Source organism: Myotis daubentonii, chromosome 1 (assembly GCF_963259705.1).
Source record: "Myotis daubentonii chromosome 1, mMyoDau2.1, whole genome shotgun sequence".
Lineage (NCBI taxonomy): Eukaryota > Metazoa > Chordata > Mammalia > Chiroptera > Vespertilionidae > Myotis > Myotis daubentonii.
In genome coordinates this window covers 179,322,430-179,340,341 of record NC_081840.1, presented here as the reverse complement: position 1 = coordinate 179,340,341, position 17,912 = coordinate 179,322,430, and the positions used below count along the sequence as shown (strand labels likewise).

At 45.5% G+C, this 17,912-nt stretch overlaps 1 protein-coding gene across 1 annotated transcript in view; it reads right to left on the bottom strand.

Annotated features, from left to right (window-relative positions):
* Nucleotides 1-1,822: 1,822 nt before the first annotated feature.
* The window catches only part of SCD5 (stearoyl-CoA desaturase 5), a 146,735-nt gene continuing 130,645 nt past the window's right edge, over nt 1,823-17,912 (bottom strand). Inside the window, exons 4-5 of the mRNA XM_059667196.1 lie at nt 7,237-7,469; nt 1,823-3,309 (exon numbers count right to left, since the gene is read on the bottom strand). Of these exons, the coding sequence (XP_059523179.1) occupies nt 3,119-3,309; nt 7,237-7,469 (424 nt within the window). The 3' untranslated portion in view covers nt 1,823-3,118. The remainder of the gene's footprint in view (nt 3,310-7,236; nt 7,470-17,912) is intronic.

Genomic DNA, 17,912 nt, shown 5'->3' with positions numbered 1-17,912 from the left:
AGAGGTTAGGGCCATTGAAGGGGCGCAAGACGTTCCTTCTCCCTCCTACAGTCGCTGGCTGGGCCCGAGCATTAAGTTGACCTAAGACATATGAGCAGGAGAGAAGCATGCGCATTTTGTTATTACACATTTGGGAGCCAGAAACTAAAACATATGGGGGAGGAGGGAGGTGCTAAAGGAAGGTAAGGATTTCTCAGCCTTTTCTCGGGTGATGAGAATGCGTCTTCTCTCTCCTGGAAAGAACACGGTTTTCACCTGGGAGCTCCATCGCCTGCTTCCAGGAAGCGGGAGTCAGAGCCCCCTTCCTGCATGTGCTGCTTTTCAAGCGCCTTTCACTCAAAACAATCCTATGTCCAAGTGGCATCTTTTGGGCAAAGTCTGCTACCCTTTACCATCCGGCTAATTAAGTAGCAAAATAAGAACTAGGAGCTGGTCCTCCTCACTCGTCTGCGGTTACGTGACTACATCCATTTCTGTCTTGTGTCCGGCACGTTCTTCACACTCAGCTACCACCTCCTGCATAGCTACGAGGCCCAGGCCCTGTGCCCGGGGCCTCCAGGTTTATCAGCGTTATGTGTATCAGCGTTAGGTGCATCAGCGTTACTGCTCCTATTTCATGGATGAGGATATTGAGGTTCAGAGAGGCTCAGATTAACATGGTACTTTCATGTGGTTCGGCCTAGAAACACAGCTTAGGTCCGTGGTTGGCCAACTGCGGCTCGTGAGACACATGCGGCTTTTTGGCCCCTTGAGTGTGGCTCTTCCTAAACCTTAGGAGCACCCTAATTAAGTTAATAACAATGTACCTACCTATATAGTTTAAATTTAAAAAATTTGGCTCTCAAAAGAAATTTCAATCGTTGTACTATTGATATTTGGCTCTGTTGACTAATGAATTTGCCGACCACTGGCCTATGTTAACAGCAATTTTTTAAAAAAATTCTTTTTAAAAATATATATTTTATTGATTTTTTACAGAGAGGAAGGGAAAGGAATAGAGAGTTAGGAACATCGATGAGAGAGAAACATCGATCAGCTGCCTCCTGCACACCCCCTACTGGGGATGTGCCCGCAACCAAGGTACATGCCCTTGACCGGAACAAACCTGGGACCCTTCAGTCTGCAGGCCGACGCTCTATCCACTGAGCCAAACCGGTCAGGGCGGTAACAGCAATTTTGATCAGGAGTCAGAGAAGTGGATCCAGAAAGACTGATTTTCTCAAGGCCACGCAGCTGGCCAGAAGCGCGGTAGAGTTGCTCCGCCAGCCCAGGCTCGCTCGTGTGGCTGCCATGACTCGCGTGGGATGAGCTACATGAACGGCTTTCCCTCGGCTCTGCTCTCCTAGATGCAGGGATGGGTACTCTTGAAATAAGCCTTGTAGGGCCCCAGAGGCTAAAAACAGGACATTCCCACACTTTAAACTGATGCCTCCTGGGCTACTTTCTTCTCTTCGATGCTGCTGAGACTGACAGGTAAGGTTAATATGGAGAACTTTTTCATCAAAATCACCTCCATCCTTATCTTATTCATGCTACTGCGACAGATGGAGACCTGGCACCCAGGTCAGAGAGTGAGGTTCTGGATTTATTTGCACTAACTGGGGCATGTCCTTTAGTGAGAAGATTCTAAATAACGATTCCAAGCGTAACCTGCTGACTTTCCCTCTGGTTGTGCCTAAGGCCAATGGGACAGGAGAGGCCCTGTCTCAGGGGCTGCTGTTAGCCCAGAGCCCAAATCAAATGTGAACCATGCGGTCAGCATCGGGCACCCTTGAGAGAACATTCCCTAAACAACATTTAAGTATCTGGTCAAGAACACCAATAAATTCACACTCATTTATTGTAAACCACTCATAGTTTATACATTTTTTAATGGCAAAGTAACACTGTTAAACACCTGCTGGATGAAGAACTTCATTATGACAATCTCCTATTGGCATCGCTTCTTTTTCAAAACTTTAAAATTTTAATTTTAAATCCTACATCATCCCTAAAACGAGCTGTCTTTGAAGGGCTCCAACGCCAACACTCTAAGCCTTTCTTTTGCTCTAACACCTAACACAAAGGGCACACTGTCCCATTAATTCAACATGCTCTTTACAAGGCAACTTAACACACGAAAATGTTTAAATCCAGAAGATACATAATGATCACTTTATATTTTGCTGCAAAACCAATGAAGGCCGCATGCAGGTGAAACATTAGTAGACACTGAGTTCTAGATAACTGTCAGTTAGTAAAATCTGATGGCCTGGTGTGGAAAATTAATATGCTTCTTTAGCATATTACTGAAGCAGCCAAAGTACATGCATCAGTGGCTGGGAACAATTGGATATAAATGAGGCATCTAAACACTGAAATGAGAGCTTCATTTGAGCTTCATTTGGTGTCTGGCACGTCGAGTTATATACTTTTAAGATGACGATAGCACAGAGAGCGAAATCAAACATCCAACCAGCCACTGATTTATAGGGTCGGCTGTCCGTACAGCTCGGGACACAAAACTAGCTGGGCCACGAGCAGACCTCGGGGAGCAGAGACAGTAGAGCATTAACAAGCCGTAAATAGGGCAAAAATAAGAGGAGAGCCACTTCATGTAGCCTCCTTTTTTAAAAATGTTCAATTCTCGAAGTTAAACAACAAAAACACACAATAATTACAAAACAGAAACGTTCTTTAGTTACTACTTAGACCCCCTCCTTTGTCTGCCACCTTGCTTCTCTGTTCCTTCAGATAGTGTGTTTAAAAATAATGCTGGGGTAATTGGCAGAAAAGAAAATGCTCTCCTGAATCACACGGAAAGAATATTAACTTCCTTCATCCTGTCAGGGTTAACATTAGGTACTAGCACAAGACCATGTATGTTTGATATGTAGCTACAGCGATTAAATCACATGTCCAAGATCTAAGGTTAACTCATCGCTACACTGACTTACACATTTTTTTCATTGAAAGTTGTATCTTGACTTTGAGACAAATGAAAAATCTCCCAACCACATGGATTCCACTCCCTCCCACCCTCCGCCCCCTCCCATGAACCAATGAGCAAGAGAACTATAGAAACAGAAGGCATGAACCAAAGTGTCAGCGGCGGGCAGGTTGGACGGCAGCTCCGGGTTCAAGCGCTGCCATCGCCAGTCCTGGCTTTCCGGGCCTCGATCATCGGCTTGGTTGCCCTTTTGCGGTCAGTGGCCAGCCCCAGCCAGCACATGATGTCAATGAACCAGGTGGTCGGGTTGAAATTTAAGCCAAATTCACTCGCAGAATAGTCAAAGGGAAAGGTGTGATGGTAATTGTGGAAGCCTTCGCCTGGGAGAGAAAGGAGCATTGAAATAAACCATCCACCACCTCTCTGCACGGATATGTTAATCACTCATCTACTGAGGATCTACCATGTGCCAGGCACTGTGGCAGGCTCTTTAGAGAGCAAAAGACTTGGTTCCTGCCCTTAGGAAGCTTTACTTAGTTGGCTAGAACAACTCAGTGTAAACAAAATAACAACAAAGTTATCAGCATAACGTCACTAGATAATTTCCTCTATGAATGGAGACACGCCACCATGACTTCAGAGCTGTACTTCTTAAGCTAAGTGCTGAGAGGCTGGTAACAGACCATCGTTTTGATATCCTAAATAATAAAGAGTAATATGCAAATTGACCGTCACTCCAACACACAAGATGGCCGCCCCCATGTGGTCAAAGATGGCCAGCAGGGGAGGGCAGTTGGGGGTGATCAGGCCTGCAAGGGAGGGCAGTTGGGGGTGACCAGCCTGGCAGGGGAGCAGTTAGGCATTGATCAGGCTGGTAGGGGAGTGGTTAGGGGGTGATCAGGCTGGCAGGCAGGAGAGCAGTTGGGAGCCAGCAGTCCTGGCTTGTGAGAGGGTGCAGGCTGGACTGTGGGAGGGGACCCCCCCCACTCCACCCCCCCCGTCGCTGTGCACGAATTTCATGCACCGGGCCTCTAGTATGTTCATAAAAGGAAAACAGCCTCTGTGGACTAGGGTGAGTAGAGTGAGACCTTGGGAGAGCATGGGAGAAATAAATGAGAATTGTTCCAATAGGTAAGTAAATCAAGGGTTGGATCGTTAAATATATGAAATCTGTCTATATAGTAGTCTATCCTTCCCAGTGAATAGCAGCTTTTCCTCCTTTTTGTTAAAGTATTTTCAGAAGGGGTGGGAGATTCTTTCAGAGCTTCGTTCATTTGATTTTTTAAAAACAACTTTATTGAGATATAACTCACTATACAATTCACTTGTTTAAAGTATAAGATTTCATGGTTTTTAGAATGCTCAGACTGTGCATCCATCATCATAATGAATTGTAATATTTTCATTGGCTAAACCCCAGAGCTGTCATCTCCCAACCATCTTTCACACCTCCCAGCCTTACTTTCTGTCTGTGTAATGCTTAATTCTAATTTTTTTTAATCCTCACCTGAGGACATTTTCCCCCCATTGATTTCTAGAGAGAATGAAAAGGAGGGAGAAGGGGGAGAGACAGAAAAACATCAACATGAGAGAGACACATCGATTGGTTGCCTCCTACCAGTGCTGGGGAACCTGCAACTGAGGTATGAACCTTGACTGGGAATCGAACCTGCGAGCCTTTGGTCTGAGGGCCAATGCTCTAACCACTGAGCAACCAGCCAGGGCTGTGATGGTTAATTCTGTCAACCTGACGAGGCCAAGGGTTACCTATTAAACATTATTCTGGATGTGTCTATGAAAGTATTTCTGGATGAGATTAACATTGGAATCAATGGACTCAGTAAAGTAGATCACTTTCCCCAGTGTGGGTGTGTTTCATCCAATCCATTGAGGGCCTGAATAGAACAAATGGAAGGAGGAATTTGCCCCTTTTTTCCTGACTCTCTGGTTGAACTGGGGCATCTATCTCATCTTCTCCTGCCTTCGGGCTGGAATTTACACGATTGGCTCTCTTGGTTCTCAGCTCCTTGGATTTAATTACATCACCGGCTTCCCTGGGTCTCCAGCTTGCAGATGGCAGATCCTGGCTTCTCAGCGTCCACAATAGCATGAGCTAAATCATGATAAATCAATCGATCTTTCTATCTATACACAGAAACAATAGGATATATCTATGTTTACGTAAACATCCTACTGTGTCTATGTATAGGGAAATTTATTATGAGGAACATTACGCGCACGCACACACAGAAAGAGAGTTTCTGTTTCTCTGGAGAACCCTGATACAATTTCTATAGATTTGCCTATTTTGAACATTTCACATAAATGAAATCGTATTATGTAATCCTCTGAGACTGGTTTCTTTCACTCAGCATCATGTTTTCAAGGTGTGGCAGGTATCAGCATTTCATTTCTTTTTATATGGATATACCACATATCGTGCCACTGTATTTATGCAGTTGTATTTATCCATTCATCAGTTGATGGACATTTGGATTATTTCCACTTTTTAGCAATTATGAATAATGTTGCTATTAGCATTCATATACAACTTTTTGTGTGCACGTATGTTTTCATTCCTCTTAGGTATAAATCGAGGAACAGAGTTGCTGGGTTATATAGGCACTGTTTTTTACTATTTAAAGAACTGCACGATTCTTCCATCACTAGTTAAGTGGCTATCGGTCATCACATAGTTCTTCTGTTGACCACATCTGAAGGATTCTGCTCTATAACGAGTGCAGCAGATGGATTGATCTGTAGTCTGCAACTTTCTTCCTGTGGTCTTCTCTGCTCTGCCCCTCCACCTTGGTCATTTTTAGTTTTTTTCCTGGTCTAGAGTATGGTATAGAGAAGTTTAGGTCCCCCTCCCCCGTATTTTCAGAAATAGTCAGTGGTCTGTACAGCTGGGTATAATAAGAGCCTTCCAAGGACTGGGAGCCCCATGTGGACCTGGGTAAACATAAAACCAGTACCCAGCTCTTCACAGCGTGTGCCATGGCCACTTTCTGTGGGTTTCTTGGGCCTCCTTCTCTATGTAAAATGGTAACAGTCTCTCTTGTCCCCACCCACGTCCACTCTCAGGGTCAACGCTGGACGCGGCTCCCCTCGTCAGAGTCCTTCCAGAAGATGGAGGGTGACAAGAGGAGAAAGCAATAGGAGGGACAGGAAACTCTTCCTCCAGCTTCCCAGGGCACCTTTCTCTCTGCTTATCCGTCATCCCATAGCTAAATCTGGTGTCATTCCACCTTAGATATGCTCTTGTCAACAAAAGATCCCCAGGGTCTTAAATGGAAAACCCTAGCAAAGTGGCAGTGGAAGCTCGCTGCTGAGTGATGCGGGGATCACCCCTATTCCTCAGCAGGGACTTCTCCCCCTGGGTTTGAGCTCTGTGCTCAAGGCTCAGCTCACCAAGAAGCCTGACTACTTCTACAGAGCTAGCGCGACACTTATCAGCCCCTTGCCGGGTGCCAGCCCCGGTGCGAAGCACTCTAATGAGAATGAACTCCTGTAACCCTCACACCTCCAAGCGACGATCATCCCCATTTTAAAAGGAGGATGTAAATGCACAGAAGGGGCACGTCAGTTGCTCAAGACCATATGGTGAGTAATAAAAACAACATCACTAGAGGCTTATTTTGTGCTAAGTCCTGCTGCAAACGCTATGTTTAATTTATCTAACCCCCGACAACCCCAGGAGGAGGTAAGTGCTACCATTATTCCCGCTTTACAGAGGAGAACGTGAGGTGTGGAGGAACCAGATAACTTGCCCAGACAGTGTGTGAAGGACCCAGGACTCTACCAAACGTGTTGGACTCCCGAAGCCTCGCTCTTAACCGTGTTGTGGTGCCCAGAGATGCCACAGTCTCATTTCTTCCCATCTCCTTATCTGAAGCCTGTTTTTTTGTGATCAGCCAAATGGACAGCTGAGGCTAGAGTGGTCCAGGCAGTTGCAGAGAGAAGTTAACTGCTGCCCTCCCGTAAGTAAATTTCCACGGCAAAACAAATCCCTACTAATGACTGATCACTGCTATGTGCCAGGTGCTGTACCAAGCAATTTACATAAAAAAGTATCTTACTTAATCCTTGCGACATCCCTATCAAGAAGGCATTGCTATTCCCATTTCACAGGTCAGAAGACCGTAAATCAGAGATTAAGTAACTTGTCCATGAGCCAGGATTCTAACATCAAGGCCCAAGTTCATTCCATTCCACTCCACTGCCACTCTTTACAGATTCCGCAAAACCAGGAGATGCCAAGAAAATCGAGCTGCCTTTCTCCCCATTGGCTCTCACACCCTACTCACCAATGGCGCCCAGTGTGACCAGCGGGTTCTGCCGTGGGCTGATGTACTTGTCGTAGGGCCGGTTTCCATACATGTGGGCGGCACTGTTGACCAGCCAGGTGACGTTGAGTGAGATGGCATAGCGAAGGATGGAGGCCAGGAAGTAGGAATTCCACAGACTCTCTCCCCAGATGTACCAGGGCACCAGTGTGGGGACCACAAAGCACATGAGCACCACGGAGATCTTGTAGTACCTGGAAGGCACGGCATTATGCTATCAGTGGGCAACTGCCGATGGCAGTGGGAAAGGCTGAGCAAGCGATCAGACAAGTCAGGAATTGTGCTGGTCAGCAGCTTCCACTCTTTCTGTATACGGAATACCCTGCTGTGTGTCACTGTGCAGGGACCACAAACCCATATACCTACAAGGTCTATGCAGGTAACACAGATTTGAGAATTAGGACAGGTAGGATGCTATAGGGAGTGGTAGGGCCTGTAGCCTATTTCAAGGGAATTTCAATATAAAATGATAAACATTGTGCTGGCAAAACCCATTTGTCTTAGGGCTACATTTGTCCTATAAGCCACCACTTTGACAGCTCCTAGCTATTTCTTTCATCAATAATTAGGTTTTCTGGAATAATTTCAAGAAGTATTCAGTATATCTGGAATAATTCTCAGACACATGATTCTGTGCTAACTTAGCTTGGTAAAAACGGAAACAACCCTCTCCCCAGGATGTTCTCTGTCCATTAAACTTCACATTCCAAACCAGCATAAAAAATAAACACTAAATAGGAACAGGCATGGGCACATAAAAAGCAATCATTAAAAAGAAACCATCAATAGTTTGATTTCTGAACCTGTGTATCCAGCAAACAGTTACTGAGCACCTACTGTATGCCAGGCCCAAGTGCTGGTGAAATAAAGACAAATGCAGCACAATCCCCGGTCCAGGCTCCCGTCAAGTGGAACCACTGTGCATCGTGCTCTGGCCACGTAGGACCAGCTCTATGTGCGGACAGGAGAGGGGCTGTGACAGGAAAGTGTCCAGAGCCACCTGTTCATAGCTGTTTCCTCCCTGGCCTCCCATTGGCTAATCAAGCTTCCAAGCCTCCGTTAAGATGCACATGTATCAACTGGGAGGTGTGAGGGCATGAGATTCGGCAGGTGGGAGGCTTTGACTTGCGTCAAGATCTGATTCTGGATATTGAACGGGCCTCTTTTTATTCTTTCACGCTCCTCTTGTGCAATTAGATGGTTCCCATAACACAGGACACGAGGCAGGGCTTGTGTAGGGGAGATAGCATGGGTTCCGAGCTCATACACAGGAGTGGGCAACTGGGAAGAATGAGACAGGGAAGGGGGGCAAGCCAAGCCTGGGGTGCCCGCTGCTCTGGGCAATGAAGTTGGACCTTGAGGGGGCAAAAAAGAAGGGACTACAGGGATGCCACACGGGGGTATTAGCTCCATCACGCTTCCACGTTTGCCTGGGTCAGAATGGCTGAATGTGTTCCACAGGCCCCTCAGGTGGAGGTGGCAGGAAGTAAGAAATAAGCAGTACAGAGAAGCAGCCAGGAGCTGCAAGATTGCGGGAACACACATGGTGAACCGCTGTCAACCATGGATTCACGCATTCCCCAAGCAGGCTCTTTTTCTCTTTCTCTTCTAGCACTCTCTTTCCAAGTGTCTTGAGCAGATGCGTGTGCCATCATCTGCATTAGGGAATGAATGATGTGTATGTGACGCGCTGCTATAACTAGGCAGTAGAGTGTAAGGAGATCCTAAGATCTGCTCTCCTGCAAGAAGGACTAGCACACAGCGGATCACTGCAGCCTCGTCAGGGTGCCGGCTCTCAGTGGTCCCCAGGGTCCCCAGAAGGGACAGCTGCACTCCACAGAGGCTAAGTCTCACACCTATTGAATTTTTCATTCAAGGCTAACCTTTATTAGCTATTAGTAAGTTAGAAGCTCTTTCCCCAAAACCAGAAAGAAAAGGAGAGCTTTTTGTAAGGTGCCTGGTTTGAGGTTTTCTTTCCTCCTCAGAGTCTGTTCATTAAAAAAGGAGCTGTTGGCTACAATTTGTCATAGTAGATGCATGTGGAGAATAAATAGGAACAAAAAATATGCAGATTCTCATTCATATACTTTTTTTCCACCCCACTTTTTAAAATAAAACTTTAAGCCACTCCAAAAGAAAAGCAGGAGGGGGAGGAGGAGGAGGAGGAGGAGGAGGAGGAGGAGGAGGAGGAGGAGGAAGCAAAGGAGGAAGAGGAGGAGGAGAAGAATAAGAACAGCTGAGCAAGGTGCTATTGGATTGTACCTGTGCCAGCAGGTGGCTTTAGCGAGGACTGAGTGAAAAAGTGGGCTGGAAGAGTCCAAGGCGGGGTACAAGAGAAGCCTAACCCAGTTACTAATCATAATATCTCACAGAGTTCTTAGGAGGATCAAATACTAATAACTCACATACACTATGTGCTTACTGTGTATCATGACTATTCTGAGACCTTACGACTACTGACTCATTTCATCCTAACAAAAACCCTAGGAGGAATGGACCACTACTATGCCATTTACAGATGGGAAGTGGAGCAATAGAAAGGTTATGTAGCCCAAGTTCACAAGACTAATAAGTAGTAGGACCAAGATTCAAATCCGGACAGACTCACTTTGGAGATCATCGTGCTATTCTGCTTTGGAAATGAAATCATATATGCAAGCATGTTTTGTAGATTGCTAGCTTCACATAAGTATCGGCTCCCACAATAACTTTATTGGACAACATATTAACCCATCAGCACCTGCTTTCTAGTCATTGGGCTAGAAAGAGGTTTTCTGGGAGGTCAGATAAGTGGCTGTGGTTGAGGAGGCAAAGGCAACAAACAACAAAGGGCTGGGCCCTGGAGTGGGCTCCCCACAGTCACAGGCAGAGGCTTTCGGGAGTGCTCTCAGACACCCGTGGGGAAGGGTTGGAAGGCATGACTGGGGACGCTCACCCACAGTGAGTTTCTCCAGGTCCAGTGGGGGCTCTGGCTGGATGACCCTGTAGAGTTGTTTCAAACTGGAAGGTGTCCTGTATCCTGCAGCCACTGGTCTCAGGGCGCTCCTGGGAGGGGCAAGGGCCATTCCCAGAATTCCATGTGGGCAAGGGCCACTCTCAGAAAGGACAGCAGCTGGAGGGTGAGGGCATCAGCTGAGGAGGGATCTGGGTGAAGCGTGCAGGCACCTGTCAGGGGCCTGGGACTGGTGGTGAGCATGTGCACAGGCAGGTGCTCTGAAGGGAACATGGAAGACATGCCCAGAGCCCAAGACTGCTGCTGCGGCAGCTCCTTGTCTGCACCTCTGAGGAGGAGAGCAAGCAGCTAGTCGTTGCCAACAGAAGGCATTTTGCAGCCTAAGTGGCTCTGTTCCTTCCTCTACTCTCTGGGTTACCACTAGGACCTTTGAAAAGAGCCTCTCCCGGTCCTGCTCTGAGCCATTGTCTCAGCCCCTCGTTTTGTTCTGGAAAAGAAAACGTATTGAGGACTGGCTCTGTGCTGGGCACCAGCCTAAGTGTGTCGGGGCCCCCTTGGCTTCGGGAGGTGCCAGGCCCTCGCTCTGCCTGGCCCTATGGAATCCCCCTCCACTCCTGCCCTGGCCCTGCCTCCTCCCTCTGAACTGTTTAGGAAAGCCACCTGCTGCCTGGGCTCTGCTTCCAGAAACTCCGCTCCCCCAGGGGGCTGGTCCCGGTGCAGGGACAGCGCCAGCCGTGTGGCTTCCCAAGCTGGAGGAGGAAAGGCCCGGGTTTCACCTCCTGGCACAGCCACCGTCCACCCAATTTCCTCTTCCTCAAAAAAAGACGCATTTAAAAATCACTGCCCTCATTCTAACAAAGCTTTGGCGGATCTAATTATAGGGTTGTTCTCTGATTGCTCTTCCTGTATTCTGCTAGGGTTCCTCTTTATGTGTTCACTGTAACGGATGGAACAGGAAGGAATGTTTAGGCGAGTCTGGGTGGGATTGCCAGTGACAGCTGTAAAAATCCTCCCCAAGCATTTCAAACACATGCTGCCTCTCTTCCTTCCTGCTGCCTGCCGTGCCCCTCGAGCAGCTGCTCTGCACGTCATACAGTCACTGGCCTTCCTGCCCCGAAACAAGTGCTGAGATGGCTTCCCACCGTCCTTGCTTAAAAGCACTCTGATCTGAACGCCCTCGTCAAGGCTCCACAGGGCAGTGCCACAAAGCCTCCCGCATGGAACCCTTCCTCATGTAAAAGATTTTTCCTCAACTGGTGGGCGGGAGGGAGGCTGGAGAAGGGCCAGTGATATTGCTCTGTCCTTTGACTAAATGGTACTTTCATATCGTAAAGCATTATAGAATATAGGGTGGGGCAAAAGTAGGTTTACAGTTAAGGAAAAAATAATACAATTAATAAATAATAATACAAGAATTAACTCTGTGTTTCGTATACACACAACGGTAAGCCTACTTTTGCCCCACCCTGTAGTAACTACCCAACTCCGCCACTTCCTAGCTGTGGGATGTTGAGTAAATTATGTAATCTCACTGAGCCTCAGATTTCTCCACTGTAAAAAGCAGTACCAATAAATGGATGGAGTGCCTACTATGTGCCAGGTACTGTCCTAGCACTGGGGATATAAAATAAACAAAACAGACAAAAATCCCTGCCTTTAAGGAGTGAGGGTATTCTGGTGGGGAAGTTGTTTTTATACATATTTTCTGGTAGGAAAAACAGCTAATAAAATGAACAATAAATGCAGCATGTTAGTGGTAAATACTAAGATAAAAATAAAGCAGGGGAGAATATGAAGTAAGGGCAGGGTGTCCAGGGAAGGCCTACTGACACCATAGCTTTTGAGGAAAGACTTGAAGGAAGTGAGAAGTTAATCCTATGGATAAATGGGGTAGAGGATTCCAAGCAGAGGGCACCACAAGTACAAAGACCCTGGATCAGGAGTCCCCTGGTCTATGACACTTCCCTAGTCTGGCTGACCTGCCTTTTCCAAATATCGGTAAACATCACCTACTCTTGGAGCATTTCCTTGGCCTCCTTGGACCAGGCAAGGTGCCCAGAACACCGTTCCTACAGCTTGTTGTACTTCTCAACTCTCGGTATTCATACTTGCTGGCATGGGGCCATCTCACCTGTTCCATCATGGATCTCAACCCTGACCGCAAGTTAGAATCAACTGGGCAAACATTGAAAAATGACTGAGGATGGGCACTCACTGCAGACCAACTGAATCAAACTGAATCAGGATGTCTGGTCTGGGCACTGACACTTTTAACGCTTCTCCATGGCCAACATTAATGGTAGCCTCCCTATAATCCACCCACGTCCTTTCTTTCTTGCTGGAATGCACTGACTTTGTTCAGATATGCATCTGTCCTCCTTGTAACATGTCCTTCAGGGAAATGAACACTACACAGGGCATGAGTCCTGACCGATTTGAGACAATCATGGTGATCTCATTCACTTAACCAATAATTAATTCAGGAATTGGTCATGGTGGCCATAAAGCTATGAGAGAAAGGATGGCTACAATTTTTAAAAGGGGAAACAAACATTGGTGAAGATGTAGAGAAACTGGAACCCCGTGCATGGCTGGTGGGAATGTAAAATGGAGCAGCTGCTGCAGAAAACAGTGTGGCACTTTCTCGAAAGGTGAACACCAAATACCACATGATCCAGCAATCCCACCTCTGGGTATTCAAAAGAATGAAAAGCAGAGACTTGAACAGATATTTGTACACCACACCAATGTTCACAGAACCATGTCTATATATAAAAGCCCAAGTGACCATCTGACCAGTAGCTATGACGTGCAATGACCACCAGGGGGCAGACGCTCAACGCAGGAGCTGCCAAGCTGCGGTGCCTTCACCTGAGAACTGCCCTCTCGCAATCCGGGACCCCACGGGGGATGTTGGAGAGCCAGGCCAAGGGACCCCACCCTCTAGTTATTCATAATAGCCAAAAGGCAAAACAACCCAAATGTCCATCAATAGATGAATGGATAAACAAAATGCCGAATATACATACAATGGAATATTATTTAGCCATAAAAAAGAATGAAGTTTTGACATATGCCACAACATAGGTTGACCTGGGAAACATGCTTCGTGAAATAAACCAGACACAGAAGGACAAGTATTGTTAGGATTCCACCTACATGAGGTACCTATAGTAGGCCAATTCATAGAGACAGAAAATAGAATAGAGGTTATTTGGAGCTAGAGGGAAAGGGAAATTATTGTTTAATGGATACAGAAGTTTTGTTGGGAATGATGACAAAGTTTTGGGTATAGATTGGTGGTGATGGTTATAAAATACTGTGAATGTACTTAATGCCACAGACTTGTGTATTTGTGAATCGTTAAAATTATAAATATTATGTTGTATATATTCCACCATAATAAAAAGAGAAAGATGAGGGAATAGTTTCCTCAACACTAGAAAGAGCACAGGGTAGAGCTGGCGTCTCCTTTTTCACAGTGATGCCCAGACCTGCCATAGCCCTCTGGTAACCGTGACGAAAAGAAAGCCAAGATACAAAGCCCACCCCTTGGGTTACCAGAGCATCAAGATGGAAAGGTCCTTGAATATGCCGTGGAGGTGCTGACCTAACCAATTCTAGATCTGCTTTGTCCCTGATGTCTTACTCTGAGACAAGCCAGTTGAGTCAAGGTCTTCTGTGGACATGTTGAAAGTGTCCTAGTATAATGTAGTGGACGCTATGATGTGCCCTGCAGACCGCTCAGTATTGGAGGAGTTGCCTCTGCTAGCGGTCACGCCCTAGTCCTTTGCCTAAACTTAGTCCTATTGTCCCAATTCCACATGACTCTGAATAGTTATCAGTGTCCGCTGTAGGGTTGGATGGGGCCTCCAATGAGACTGATCACAGTCCAACTTCTTCCCTTGCCCAATCCTGTTTCTGTTCTTCCAGGTCAAGTTTCTACATTGTAATATCCATCTCAGAGCCAGCTTCTGGGGTAATCTGACCTGGGACATGGATGTACAACTCGGCCAGCTGAGTCCAGCTAAAAACCATACTCTCCAGCGTCTAGCAGAGACTTTCTCACTATAGGCACTCCTAAATAGTTGCAGAATGATTAAATGAATGATACTTGGGTTAAAAAAAAAGATTAAGGATTCTCAGCTTCTCAGGAAAATAAAAACACTGCAGTGACTTCAGTAGAGCTAAGAATATAAAGAAAAAAATGCCAAGATTTAAACAAAACACAAACCATACAGTAGTGCACAGCCTACTTTTTGGCTCTTTCTTAGATGCTATCTCTTGGATTGATGCCAATGCAGGATTGCAATGCGAAGCCAACAACTTTATTAAAGATTTTCTTGCTCATCCGGAAGCCCGAGGCTTCCCACCTCTAGTTTCAAAGAATGATTTCTGAACATAATCTAGGTCATTCTCAGATGCCAAATATAGCTAAAATTTTGGCAATATTTAAGATTAAGAGCCACTCTAACAGGTTTAGTCTTGGTTTGGAATGTGAGTGGCTTCCTCTCTGTCTCTCTGGAAACACGCACTCTCTGGGTACAGAGAAGACTCCTCAAATCATTCAGGGACACACAAAACAGGGTAAGGACTAGAGAAAAGAGGGCATGAATCCCAGAACGACCAAGGAGGAATAGCGCTCCTGCACAGCTGTGAAACCAGAGACCCACATTGAGCCAAAAACACAAAAGCCAAAGCACTCAAGCTCACTCTATAGGTAACTTGAAAGCAGCTTTCTGTAGCTGCAGGGTGACAGCTTGTGTGAACAGGTCGGCAACCAGTGGGAACCTGTCCACACCCACCACCTCATCATACCAACATTCCAACACCCTACCAAAGCGTTTTTCAGCATTTAGCTTAAGACTGAGTCCTTTTTCATATATTCAAATGCCATCACATACCACACTGCCCCAATCCAAGTAGCTTTGGCCATAGGACACAATTACAGATATGGGCTCAAACCTTTCAACTTCAATGATTTGAGGACTATCCTTATTTCTATAAACCAGGTCATGACCAAGAGAACTGAAACATTAAAAATAGCCTGGAGACCAAATATTTGTTCTATGGAAAAGAAAGGATTTGGGATTTCATATATATTTTTTAAAAGGGCTGAGTGTGATATGCATCCTAAAACTCTAGTTTCTTCCTCAGATGAAAAAGAAATTGCTGTTCTCTGTCAGTAAGCATTTCCTGTTGCTTGACTCACCCTAAGCACAGCAGTCCAGAGCTGGTAGTGTGTGAATGTTGAGAGTGAAATCTATCAAGAGCATGAAGGAAGGGGAAATGACCTGCTGATTTCCAAGGGGGGGGGGGGGGGGACCAGCCTGAGGAAATGTGAAGAGAAGCAAACACCACAATGGGAGAGAAATTACAGCCGCACAAATGTATCGCAATAATGAGTATGAGCTGTCACCGGCATCTTGATTAAACATGTTTGTTTTTGTGCTATCATTTAAAGTCTAGCCAGAAATTAATTTTCCCTACAATTCATTCCTTCCCCCCATCCTGAAGGGGACCAGGCAAAGTCATCTGGATGCTTACTATAAACATTTATTTAGAGGCCAGATGATGACATCCGGGCAACTTGTAAATGCAGGGAACGTTCTTTCCCCACTCCTCTGTCCCCTCCGGCACTGCCCCCAAGGAGGGGAGGATGTGATTTACTCGGATGCAGAGGTGAAGATAGTCCATTGAGGGGGTAGCTCTTTTGAATTTTCTGAAAATCTTTCAAACTCTTTGAATGGTTTAAGTTGAAAGAGGCTTTGCTGCCGTGCTCTTGGTTAACCTCTCTGGTGTTGTGGTGTCTTTAAGTGAAAGCGTTCATGATTGCTGCCTTTGAAGTATTCTCTGAAACTCTTAATTACTCCAGATTGGTCTTGGACCCTCGATTAGTCTTGACACGACTTCCCCTGTGCTACTTTATAATAAGCATTGCCATAGAAGGAAATCTTTTAATTGGACCATCCAGATGCAGAATCCTCAGCTTCTGGATGTTTCTCCTCCCCCACAGAGGGGAGACAGCAAACGGCTGCTCCACTCCACGAAAGCACCTCCTTCGGAAGCTTGCAACGCAGTGGGAAAAAGACATTTTAATTTTCTCTCCAACTTCAACTTTATTTGCTTTCAAGGTCTGCATGCGCAGATTAGTGGCATCCATCCACTTGCATTTAATTTGTCTTCATACAAACATCTTGCATTGATTCACTAAGCAGCAATTCAAGGATAAACACAGTCATTTCAGAATTTCAACACAAAGAGCATTATTTCTACCTCATTAACAATAAAGTGCTTATAGAAAATACCTAGGCATGCTGATGACTAAGCCCGGATAAGAAAGGTTAAAAGGTCTTTTTACTCTTTCAAAGCTTTGATTCCATCAGAGTAAGTGGATGGCAAGTTCTTTGAGGGCGGGATTTGTCTTGATCCAACTTACAGTTCCTTGAACACAAACTGCTGGTTAGCACAGTAGGTGCACAGAAAGCAGCTGAATTGTTGGCATGCACTAGAACAGCGGTTCTCAACCTGTGGATCGCGACCCCTTTGGGGGTTGAATGACCCTTTCACAGGGGTCGCCTAAGACCACCGGAAAACACATATATAATTACATATTGTTTTTGTGATTAATCACTATGCTTTAATTATGTTCAATTTCTAACAATGAAATTGGGGGTCACCACAACATGAGGAACTGTATTAAGGGGTTGAGGCATTAGGAAGGTTGAGAACCACTGCACTAGAAGGAACTGAGGGTGAGGATCCATCTGTCTTTGGCAAAACCATCTAGGCCAGTTAACCCTCGTAACTGTTTGATGCTTAGAGCCTCTCAACAGAAATTAAAGTTGATCAGACTGATGTCATCCTAGGTCTCCCACTAGGATTGTCTATCTCTGTCCTTCCTCCTTCTACACCCCTCCCCCCTCTGACACCCCTCTCTTTCTTCCTGATTCAGTTATTAACTGCTCTGAACAATAACAATCAAAATCATTTATAAAATAATTTTGAAAACAAAGTTGCTGCATTTCCAATTTCTTTCACTCTTAAAACTGCTTTCCACTGTCATCCTTGCTATCCAAAATAAACTAACATTGCAGGAGAAAACAACATTTTTAAAAATCTGAGACCCATGAAATTGTATGCAAACTCTTTTGTGTATTCCCATTTTTCTGGAGTTCAAAGTCCATAGCTTTCATTAAATTCTCAAAGAGCTATTCAATTCCCAAAAGAATGAAAGCCCAATACATTTGGAAGGTAACTAACTTTTTCTTTGGTGTTATTGTTAACTTTGATTTTCTCTGTTTACTTTAGGATCTGGCCTAAGATTTAAGTAAAAAAAAAAAAAAATGAATTCAATTTAAAGAGTGGGTCATTTTAAAACTAAGATCGGCCACCCTACTCTTTTGGCAGTAAAGTTTTTAAAGGAATTACAGTGATAGTAGATAGGTATGTGTGTGGACATGTGTGCCTGACTCACGCACACCACTGGTCATTCTCACTTACATATATGTGCATCTTGTGCTGAAAGGACATTCACCAACTGACAGAGTACAAACCTCCACCCCATGCGAAAGAGCAGGTTGAATTCCCAAACTGTTATCAATGAGAGGCTACTCACCAGCAGCCAGTCTCTGTGTAGGAAAGGAGCCAATGGGGTCATTTAAAGCACCTTCTTGATCAATAT